This window comes from Ochotona princeps, chromosome 2 (genome assembly GCF_030435755.1).
Source record: "Ochotona princeps isolate mOchPri1 chromosome 2, mOchPri1.hap1, whole genome shotgun sequence".
In the NCBI taxonomy this organism is placed as follows: Eukaryota; Metazoa; Chordata; class Mammalia; order Lagomorpha; family Ochotonidae; genus Ochotona; species Ochotona princeps.
This window is the reverse complement of record NC_080833.1, coordinates 72,550,595-72,563,057: the sequence shown is the minus strand read 5'-3', so window position 1 is coordinate 72,563,057 and position 12,463 is coordinate 72,550,595. Positions and strand designations below refer to the sequence as shown.

Sequence of the window (12,463 nt, the reverse complement as noted above, 5' to 3'; positions counted from 1 at the left end):
GTATATGTATACACGCACCTATATTTTCATATGAAAACAGTTGACACCTCATTAGTATCATTATTAAACTTTAAGCTTTGTGAAGAAGAGAGATTAATTGGTTTTATGCATGTCTTGGTAACCAGAATGATATGCATAGCATATAACAGGAATTAAATAAATATTGGTTGAGTGGTTGATGTGATTGATTGATTATAGCTGAGAGCTATTTTGGAAGCAGAAACAGGAAAATTAAATAGGGAACTCAGGAGAGGAGGAGCATTTTAGACACTGAGAAAGACATGCAAATTGATCCATCAGTGATATAACAATTTATTTAGAAATACAAAAGGAAGTTATCAAAAAGTATAAGAAGTTTTATGTAAAAGGATTAATAGAGGGCTGTAGGAGCCTCGGTAATTGGACAGCAGATTCTGTTGTGAGAAAGTAGGAAATGCATTGGGGGCGTAGGCACTGACCTTATAATGTTTTGAAGGGTGTACACCATAGTAGGTGAAAAAACAGCTACAAAAATTTCTTAAAGTTTGGAGATTTTGTTTTTCTTTACACTGAAGAAAGCCAAATGGCTACAATTACAACAGTGATCTTTAAATCTTCCTTTTGACTACTTCTATCAGTCATAAGATTGAAACATTAAAACTGAATCTAAGGCTAAAAAGCTACATGTTTCAATGAACAACAGTGGTTACTTTTTTGGTGAGTATTAACTGTGTGGATTACTTGATCTAAATGTATTCAAAAAACATGAGTTTATAGTTTCAGCAGCATCAACAAGGGGAGATGAATCAATTATATACACATCACTGAATCTTAAAACAATATCACAGAAAGGATGATTTTTAAGAAAAGAACCAGAAAGATTAAAAAGACAAAAATAATGAAGGACATCTCTACTTATCTTCTTGAAACATCCCATATGCCTAGAAATTGTTTCTGGAAACAGAGCCTAACTTAGTGAGTCTGTTACGTTTCTTTGGCTGTATACTATATATCATTGAAGCATTTAAAACTTTTCTTTCTAAAGAAGTCGCTTTTGAAAAGTGGAGATAACATAAGCTGTCGAAGTTCTGCTGAGCTTACATATGTTGAATATCAAGAAAAACATGCATACTGTATTTAAAATATGATATATGTATTTATCTGATTTGCAAAAAAACATATTCAGAGAATGCACATCTCTAAAGAAGTCTTTTATTTTATGCCAGTTGACAGAAAAATCTCAAACTAAGGAAATTTATGTTAATTATTCTATGCATTGTGGACTTATATGTATAAATATATCTGTGCATAAGAAACAAACATGTTAGTAAGCTTTCTTGAGAGTGACCCATCTGTCAGTTGGCTTTTGAGAATCTCATAACATCAAAAAAAAAAAAAAATCCTTTGCTGCTTATTGCAAAACGTAGGAGTAGCCAGCACTGTCTTTCCTTCAGTAAACAGAGGAATAATGTGTTTCTTGCTTTATGGAATTAGGAATGCTAATGACAGTCTTCATTGTGAACATCTCCAACCTCTGTAAGTTTTCAAAGAAAACCTATCATTAGTGAAAAGATATTTCATAATACATGGAAATACGTCTTATGGTGAATTATTACATGTCACGTATTTACCTGTAGACGTGAGCTGACTTCCTAAGAGGAAGTGACTCTACATCATAATTTTCACAGATTTGTATAGTAACTCTTTAAATCTGCAGACAGCATTGAGTTGGTTAAGAATGTGTGTTTAGTTGTGTCCAGTGGACAGATACTCCACTGTGTTATTGTTTGTCATGTAAGTAGCAACTTGAAAACAAGATTAAAGTGTGGTCTCTGTGTAATAGAAACTTACAATCTTCTAGAAACATGAGATTTCCACATCTGAAAAAGCTAAGAAGCATAACAATTTGGCAGCCTATGATAAGTGAGCAGCTATGATAGGAAGAAAAGCAAAGTATGTAGTCATTTTCTGAGATACTTTGTAGAAGAATTGGAATTTGACTTGAATTGCTTATATTTAGTCAAGTGGAGCAATGGAGTGAAGTAGTCTATGTAACAGGTAGAAAATATTCATAGAGGACAGAAGTAAATCTGACTTTTAAAATGCAAGGAACAGAATGTGACATATTAAACACAATTGAGAAAGTTGAATACTGATAATACAATGGAAACTGAATATTAATAATTCACATGGAAGGTTGTGCATGCATGTATGTGTGTACGTGTGTGGTTTTAGCATGGGATTCATTATTTTAACAAATGTTTCCATACACAGCATAGCAGTGTAACTCTTAAAATGAATGTACATTGGTGTGCAGAATATCTTTAGAAGCATTTCATCTTGCAGTATAAACACAGCACCCCCTTGAACAGTTCTCTCTTGTCCTTTATCTTTAGGCTCTGGAAACTGCCTTTCAACTCTTTGTTTCTGTGATTTTGACTATTTTCAATACCTCATATAAGTAGAATTATAAAGTATTTGTTGTTTTGTAACTTGCCTATTATTCACTTAATGTAACATCTTCAGAATTAATCCATATTGTAGCATATAACAAAATGTTCTGCTTTATGGCAAAATAGAATTCCATTGTTTGCAAGTACCATATTTCTTTTACTTGTTTCTCTCTCAGTGGACATCTAGTTACTCACACTTCTTAACTATTTTAAGTAATCCTGGAGTGAACATAAGAAACCAAGTATGTCTTTAAGACCCTGTTTTCAGTACTTTGGGGGAAACGCCCAGGATTCTTTGTCCATTGTTAAGAAGGTTATTTACTTATCTGCTTAGCTCATTTTCCTTTTCTTTTAAAGATTTATTTATTTTTATTGGAAATGTAGACCCATGGAGGAAAGAAAAGATAATGATCTTCCATCAGCTGGCTGCTTCACTCTCCAAATGGCCACAGTGGCCAGAAGTGAGCTGATCCAAAGCCAGGAACCCAGAGCTTCTTCCAAGTCACCCATGTGGGTACAGAGTCTCAAGGCTTTGGGCCATCCTCCACTGCTTTCCCAAGCCACAGGCAGGGAGTTAGGTGGGAAGTGGAACAAGTAGGACAGAAATGGCATCCCTGTGAGATGCTAGCATTTGCAGGCAGAGGATTAGCCAACGGAGTCATTGTGCTGGGGCCTTGTCCATTTTCAGTAGGTTTATTTGTTTTTGATATTGCTCATTCTGCAGATTGTAGAGAAGATTTCAGAATTTTATAGTCCCATTTGTCTATTTTGCTTTATAGTCTGTCGTTCTTTTGTTGGTGGTGCATTTGGTTTTAGAGCCAAGAAATTGTTGATGTAACCAATGTAGTAACCTGTCTTTTCTTCTGGACTTACTTTTAAGTCTATAAATCGTTTTAGTTGATTTTTGTGTATGATGTAAAAAAAGGACCCAATTTCAATCTTTCCAAGTGAATACACAAGTTTCTTAAAACTCTTCATTGAAAAGACTATTTTTTCTTTCTTATTTGTCATGCCATCCTCATCAAAAATCATTTGACTACCAGTGAGGTTTGCTTTGGTATTATGTATTCTTTCCTACTTCTTTATACAACTGCTTTTATGCAAGTTCTGCAACATTTTCAGTATTGTAGCTTTGTAACTCACTTTGAAGCCAAAAACTATTATGTTTTCAGCACTGTTTTTTTTAAAAATTGTTATGGCTTTTCATGTCCAGAGCAGTTCTGCCACTTTTAGGTAATTTTTCCCATTTCTTGCAAAAAGTATCCCTGGGGTTTGTGATAGATAGCATTAAATCTCCTGATCACATTCAGTGTTTTGGACATATTAACAGAGGTGTCTTTCGATCCATGAACACAGGATGTCTTCACAATTATTTATGTCTTCTTAAGTCTGTTTTGACAGTATTTTACTGTTTTCAGTCTACAAGTCTTTTTAGCTTACTGGTGGTGAAATTCAACCCGAAGTATTCAATGTTAATATAATAGATTATTTCCTAATTTCTGTTTTAGATTGTTTGTTGTTAGTATATAGGAATATGTATTGATTTTAAATGTTGCAACTTTGATGGAATTGTTCATTATTTCTTTTTTAGAGATTTATTTATTTATTTGAAAGGCAGAGTTACAAAGAGAAAGGGAGATAGAGATAAAAAACAATAGAGAAAGGCTGAGAGAGATCTTATTTCTGGTCTTTCACTGCTACAATGGCCTCAATGGCCAGGGTTGGACCAAGCTGAAAGAGCCTGAAACTCAGTCTGGATTTCCCACATGGTGGCAGGGACTGAAGGAATTTAGCCGTCCTCCACTTTTTACTAGAGCATTAGCAGACAGCTGGACTGGAGTGTGAAAGAGAGTGTTCCAACTGGTACCCATATGCGATGCTGAGATCACAGGCAACAGACACAAGCAGCCCCCACTTATTATTTCTTGCAGTGGTTCCTCAGATTTTTAGAATTTTCTACATATACTATTATGTCATCTGCAAACATAATTTCACTCCATCCTTTATTTTATCCAATTGAAATTCCTTTTGTTTCTTCTTACACTATCACTTCTATCTGGAAATATATGTGTGTGTGTGTGTGTGTGTGTGTGTGTGTGCATATATATATATATATATACATACATATACACAAATCTTATATATATGTATGATTTATTTATTTTTAATTGAAACAGCAGATTTACAGAGTGAAGAAGAGGCAAAGAGAAAGATCTTCCATCTGCTGGTTCACTCCCCTAGTAGCCGCAAAGTTTGGTGCTGAACCAATCCAAAGCCAGGAGCCAGTAAATTCATCTGGGTCTCCTTGCCTGGTCCCAAGGGTTTGGGCTGCCTTCAACAGCTTTTCCAGGCCACAAGCTTGGACGCTGGATGGGAAGTGGTGCATCTGGGATACAAACTGGCACCCAAATGGGATCCCGGCGCATATAAGATGAGGACTTCAGCGCAAGGCTACCATGCCGGTCCCATTATATTTTTAATAGAAGTGATAAATATGGGCCAGTTTTCCTTTTGCTTTTGATATCAAGTTTTCCATAGCCTTTGGAAAAAACACTTGTTTTGATTTTGGTCTTCTTTAATTTTCTCAGACTTGTTTTGTGTCTTAACATGTGATCTATTGGGGAAAGTATTTTATATGTATTTTAAAAGAATGTATTTTCTGCTGCTTTTGGGTAGAATACTCTGTATTGGTTTCTTATGTCTGTATGGGTAATATGGTCTTCATTCACCATCCATGGGAATTGATTTAAAGACACTCTTGGTTTTCAAGATCCTTGGATGGTCAAGTACTTTATGTAAAATGGCATTGTTGTACTGTATTATTTAGGGAATGTTACAAAGAAAATAGTCTGCATGTGTTCTTTACAGACTAAATTTTTTCCTATTTCCAATTTGTGGGTAATTGGATCCATAGATACAGAAACCCAAAGTCAGAAGGCTTTTATATACAGAAGGCTAACTGTAGTGCTGGTTCCATTTCCTTACTGATCTGTCTGGATATTCTATCAATTATTGAAAATCAAGGTGTGGAAGTATCCATTATCATATTGCTGTTTATTTCTCCCTTCAGTTTTGATACTGTTATTTGTCCTTAAATTTAAACTCTCTTATAGATATAGTTTATTTAGAACTAATTTTTTAACCCCTCAGCCACTCTGTATGTACTTAGGGAGTTTAATTCATTCACATTTGAAGTAATAGTTGGAAATAAAGAATTTAAACTCTTAACTCCTAATTCTGTGTTTTGTAAGGAGAAATTTTTTACATTAAAGTAGTATAAATATGAAAACAGTGAGGACAGAAAGCAAGAATCATTAAGGTTCCCTATCTGCATGTAGAGATGATGACTCTCTTTTTCCTATGCTTTTGCCAATATACATGTATGTTCCTACTAACATACTGTTTCACGTTTTGGACATTAATATGAACATTATCACAATATGTATATGCATGCATATATTCTTTAAGCGCTGCCTTCTTCCTTTCAATCTTCTCTGTTTTGAAGCATGAAATTATAGGTTGCTCATTTTCAATCTATATCTGATTATACAGATATAACTTTAATTGATTCTATTAATAATAGACATTTATCATTTTCTTATGATTGGCTTTCACAGATGTTCCATGTATGCTTGCAAAGACTGTGTAAACTCTCCAAGATACAATGTTTTATGTATAGTTCTTCATATCCAGCATGTTAATTTGATATGTGAGACTCCTCTCTTATGATATTCTCTGATTGACCTCTTGATTATCAAGAAATCAATGTCAGAATCTATACTTTTGACAGTGAAATTATCAAGTTATCTTAACCAATTATATATTTTTAATTTGGAATTAACTCAAGAAACAAAATTGTCAGTTTTCAACTCCTCATGGTGAAGTGATATTTTTAGCTTAAATTAGTGTCAGAACTCTAATGATCTTCATGGTAAAGTCTACTAAGCCTACTGTGACTATAATTGCTTGAGGTGTTTTGGGTTGATAAATACTTTGCGTATCTTTTTAAATTCAGTTGACTTCAACCTTCCTGTATTATTTATATTTTAGTTTGTGGTAAGCAGAATAGAATGAGATATTTTTACCTAATCTAGCCCTTAAAATATGTTTAAAATTATAGTCTGACCTTAATTTTAATCAAGAATTTTTTATTAGTTTGTCCTGAATTAATACAAGCAATATACACATACATTTTCTCATTTTCCCTGGAATTTTTACTCTTATTTTAAAATTCATTATATTCTACACATACCTTTATTCTATTACAATTTTTATTCAATTGTTATTCTTAAAGGGCTATCTCCTACATATATTATAAATCCACTGAGAACAGAGACTATGTCATATATATGTTGTATTTTAGGGTCTTTTCTGTTCATTGGGTCTTACATTGAATGAAATAAGAAACATGTTAGATATGATTAGCAAGCATATTAATCAAATAATTTAAGGTAAGGTACCATATGGTAAAATTAAAATGTCACAGTCTTCTATACTATAGTAAGCCTAAATATTTAATTTTTTCCTTTTGAAGTCATTGTATTAAGCAGTATTCTTTTGGTTATATGTAACAACAATTTGTAGTCTCAAAAACTTAGACTGTTACCTTGTTTGCAAGTTGCTTTCTCTTTTTAATAACTTAAATCAGTAAGGAAAATGTTGATGAGCTTGTAGCTGGAAGAAAATGAATTCCAGACTCTCTTGATATAACAGATCCATACCATCTATCCGCTTTCAGACTGCATGGACACTCTGTTATATTTTATTGAATTATTAACAGATTAGCAATTAGATTCCTTGCTTTAAATTTTTGAATACTTTTTATAAAGAGATGTCCCAGTATAGCATACTCAGAAAATTATGTGCACATTAACATACTACTTAAAATGTTTTTCTTGTTCTCAGTTCTTTTGGTGACTTACATTTTTTCACTGTCTACCTTACCATTTCATTTCGGTAACCTTCATATGGGAACTGAATAATACAAACAGTACCATCTCTGAATTAATGAAAACTGACTGATCCAGATTTTTCACTCTGTGTGCTTTTATAGGGACTCCTTGGAAGCAGAGGGCCTCCCGGACCTGCTGGTCTCAAAGGCACTCAGGTATGAAAGCAATGAAAAGATGCTGAACAGTTATTTTAGTGCAAAGTTTCCCCTTTTATTTTTGATGAGACTTTGGTCTTTCAGTTAAAAAAAATTGCCATAATGTGGGAAAATTTTTAGCATAATGGATTTTAAGTTATACATGTATATATTTTTTAAAGATATTAAGAGCAAAACAATAGGTTTTGTTCATTTCATAAGTACGGCTCCAAAAAAGACAACCTCACTTCCCTTGCTCTCCTTCTCCCCAGTACCATTTAATGTTGGCATTTATGGAGTGGAATGCCGCAGTGTTCTGAATTCACTAAATGGTTAATATCAGTAACCTATAAAAGATTATTGAATAAACTGAAGCTGAAAGTTCATATACAACTTACCTTTGCTTTTTATGACTATTTTCTATTTGTGACCCAATTAAGTGTGTGTGTTTTTGATTAAATTATGATTTGAGCAAAATGCTTAGCAAATAAGTAACATTTGATTCTAGGGTCTATATATGTTGAATGAATGTGATAGCATCAACTATTTATTTGAAAGGGAGGAAATTCATTTATTTATTAAGTATAACTGTAGCTGGAGTACAAACCTTCATGACTTCTTTGTTCTCTTAGAAAATAATGGGAGTTCTTTATCTCTGTGTTGATATTCTGTCTCCATCCATATATTTTTTTATCTTCACAATAGTGTATCAAATTTTATTATCTTATGATATTGCATCTGACTTATCCCCAAGAATATTGGACCAATAAATCAATCAGTAATTAACTGTAGGGGCAGTTGATGCAACAGTGAAGACAGTACTTGAGACACCCACATTCCATATTGGAATGTCTGCCTTCAAGTCCTGGCTACCCGTCCCTTTCCAGTTTCCTGCTAATGAATACCCTGAGAGGTAGCCAGAGATGGCTCAAGTTGAGTCCCTGTCACGCAGTGGGAGAACTGGACTGAGTTGTCAGCTTCTGGCCTCAACCAAGCCTGGCCCAGCATTTAAGAAGTGCACTAGCAAATGGAAGCTCTCTATCTGTCCACCAGCCCTCCTCCCACAACTCTCATGTGCTCTCTGCCTTTCACTCTCTCTTTCATACAAACACAGTATGAATAAAATTAATAGACAATATAGTATAAAACAATATAATAAATTAAATTAGAATGTTTTAAAATATTTTTTGAGGGAATGACACAGAGAACCTGCTAGTTCACTCCCCAAATGGCTGCAGTGGCTGGAGTTGGTCCATGCCTAAGCAAGGAACAAGGGACTTCTCTTGTGAGTGGCAGGACTCCAAACAGTTGGACTGTCTTCTGTTGCTTTCCCCAGTGCATTAGCACAGAACTGAATGAGAAGTGGAGTAGCTGGGACACAATCTGGCATCCATATAGGATTACAATTTCATGGGCAGCAGCTTTACCCACTGTGCCACAAACTGTGTAGGACCTACTTAAGGACCTTATATCTTTAGATCTTCAGACAGAACTAAGACCCCAAACCATTTTTATTGAGTAAATAAAGTTTGTAAGTTGTACAACAAGTATCTTCTGGGTAAGTCATTTTTTTAATGCATGAATTTAATTCTGATTCCATGTAAGACCTTAGTTGAGTTCCTGCCAGTATCAAAGAAATGTTAAAACAAAAAAGGTAAAAGAATGTCCAGGAAGTGCTACTTCCTGGTTTCATTGGATTGTAATCACTTTCATTTTTCTTAACTCCCAATTTTCTTTATATGAATTTTAATTTTTTACAGTAAATTGTTTTTTCTTTTATAAGTTTGAGATAATATAAAAATTTAAATTATACATAATCAAAGGCTTAACTTCCATTAAATAAGGAATACAACAAATAAAAATAAAAAGATCATAGGTCATTAGCAAAACACAATTTAACTCACATACAGTGGATTTTTTAATAATCAAGTTCATTAAAATTGTAGTTGTATGTCATTCTTAATAATTGAAAAATATTTAAAACTTCGACAAAGCTAATCTACAATACTAGTGACACACATATGTATTTGTTTATATGGTTTGCAGTATTTTTCTTGTCTGACATTTTATTCAATACAGTATTTTCCATTTGCAGCTGTATTAATGCACATGATAGAATTCCATTCTGTTTTACATTTGAATAATTTTCTGTTGCATATATATACATAACGCATTTTCTTCTCCATTCATCTTATATGAGCACCTTGGTTGATTCTTTGACTGTTGTAACAAGTGCTGCTACAAACCTGGTGCTCTGGGTCTCTCATTGACACAGTGTGTCCTATTAAATTAAAAGTAATCCAGTCATACATGCTTTTCATATATGTGCATACACACATATATATAATCTAGTTATATATACATTTAATGAAGGTATTTATATACATAATATGATTATATACACATATATACATATAATGAATGTATGTCACATTAAATTTAAATATTATGAGGTGATACAATTCTAAATAACAAAAACTTCAAGTATTGTTTTCATCATATCTCACCGTGAGCTTGATTTTAAAATAAATGAAGTGGATAAGATTTTATATTTTGAAATACTTTAAACCATATGTTCTAATTTTTTTTTCTTTCCTAAGGGAGAAGAAGGACCAATGGGCCCATTTGGAGAACTGGGGCCTAGAGTAAGTATCATATCATAGAACTAGTTTTTCATACTTGCTTATCTTGAAAAGTGCTGTTCTGAGGGTTTTTTTTATAGCATGACATTTTAAACTGTGACAAAGGATAAAAGTTAAAACAAGCTATAGCCACAGAATTTCATGAAATAAAACAGGCCAATAATGAATTCTCTATGTATAATTTGAATGAATTTATGCCTACTATATGTCTGGGTTTTTTTTTAATGATACCAGGAGTTTGTGAAAAGTATTTGCAAAATCTTCAAAATTTAATAAGAATATAAATACACTATTCACTGTAGTAATACTCTGGAAACTGTTGTGTGTCATAAAGGTATAGAAAGCCAAAATAAGTATGGTCTGTCATTTTGTCATCACATAAATTCATGTGATACACATGAATTACTATTTTCTAGTTCTGAAATAAAGTATCAAAACTTTTGTTTTGTGTGACCAAATTTAATTAGGTTGCATTTATTACATGTCTTTAGTGGTGTGAGTTAGACCAACATTAAATATATATCATTCTCTTTCCTTGAGGACATATGGCCTTCTTTATTTCTTTCAGCTTAAAAACAAAAGTAAGTTATATTTATCCCATTTCCAGTCCAGTTATTTGTCTTTTTGCCTTTTAGGTAAGGCTTCTCACATATGTTGTCTATATATGCATTTATCAGTTTTTCTGTTATTCTACCTTATTGTTTTGGTACCTAATCCAATGAAAACAATCACGTAAATATCCTTCATGGCCTCTATTGACAATTTTTCACTTCAAATTCTCAACACTCAGATCCCTCTAGATTTGACAAAATCACTCTCTCTTAGAAAAACCTTCTTGAGTAGAATAAAGATGATGAAATAGGGTAAGGACATGTTTAAACAGACAGAATCATTAGCCAAAGTGAAGCAGAGAGCGCACATTCCAGAAAACAGGAAAGGATAAACCGACGAAAGAGAGGTGCACCTGGAGATGATGGATACAGGAAAGCAGCAGAGACAGCAGTGTGGTGTTGCAGAGACCAGATACCCCAGAGCAGTTAGCGAGCAATGATCTGAACTCCACTGGTGGCCATTTGCTGGAGGCCAGCTCCAGCTGAGTTCAGAACTTGAGAAGGTGCATGGAGCAGGCGTAAAGAGAAAAGAAATAGACCACTACAATTTCATGATCATAATAGACAATGCAAGAAAACTGTCCCCTTTGTTTATAGGGAAGCATTCACAAGCTCTGCCACAGACTTTTTATATCACGGTCAAGTGGATGTTTCCAAGGATAATTCTGCTGTTTGTTTCACCTTAAAGCAGGATGTTATCCGTCCTGACCCTGTAATCAGGAAGTTCTCAACAGACATGTGTATCAATCAGTAATACATTCCTACTGCAGTGCTCATTCTACAACTTAATATTGAATCAGTTAGGGGAAAAATGCATCACAGGAGGGACTTAAAGATTATGGATGGTCAGTAGGGGCAGCCAAGACAGCATGAATTGTAAAAGGCCCTTTTGTAAAGAAATATCAGCAACATCAACTTCCAAGCTCACCTTGATAGTAAAAACCCACTCTACAGCGAACAATGCCTCAATAGATTACAGAATTCTCAGTGTGTGGGCAGGTGTCCATGCAAAGGGGGGTGAAAGTGCCTTGAGATGGTTGCAGAGACTGCCTGTCCCGCTGGTTTGTTTGATTCGAGCAGGAGCAGAAACAGAGCAATAGATTTCAAACAGGTGGTGTGGAAACAGGGTAGATATCACAGCCCAGACCCCCACCAGAACCACACTGGGTGGTGTTAGATGTAGGGAAGCAAAGGTTATGGGACAGGACTGCACATGCACTAAGATTGGAGTTTACTCATTTCTGGCTCAGTGAATTGCAATTATGTGGCAAACTACAGATTCCACTCAAAATAGGTCCAGGTAGCTAACAGACCTAATGACCAGAAGATCCAGATCTCCACCTGTGGCATATCACATGCTATTTTGTGCAGAATAGCAAAGGCAATGCATATGTGCTGAGCTAGAAGCAAACTCACTTCCAGGTCAGTTCATTGCATTGGTCCTACAGCAAAAATAATCCTGACTATTGTATCATACAAGACAAAATAGGTCTGGGTAGCCCTCAGACTTGACAATCAGCAGGTTCTAGCAAGATCAACACCACCAACAACCTAGTTACTTATGATACCTGGAGTCTCCTTAATCCTGGGAACTGCCCGAACCAGAAGTGGGAGAAAGATTATAAAGATAGCGGTCAACCACAGCACAGCATCACAGGAGGTAGAGTGGTGAACCACGAATTGGGGCATGGA

General features: G+C 34.4%; 1 protein-coding gene across 2 annotated transcripts in view; it reads left to right on the top strand.

The window, feature by feature from the left end:
* The window catches only part of COL24A1 (collagen type XXIV alpha 1 chain), a 339,546-nt gene that overhangs the window by 142,159 nt on the left and 184,924 nt on the right, over positions 1-12,463 (top strand). For both annotated transcript variants that reach the window (XM_058658790.1, XM_058658792.1), the window contains 2 exons: positions 7,486-7,539; positions 10,119-10,163. In XM_058658790.1, coding sequence (XP_058514773.1) covers positions 7,486-7,539; positions 10,119-10,163 — 99 coding nt within the window. The remainder of the gene's footprint in view (positions 1-7,485; positions 7,540-10,118; positions 10,164-12,463) is intronic.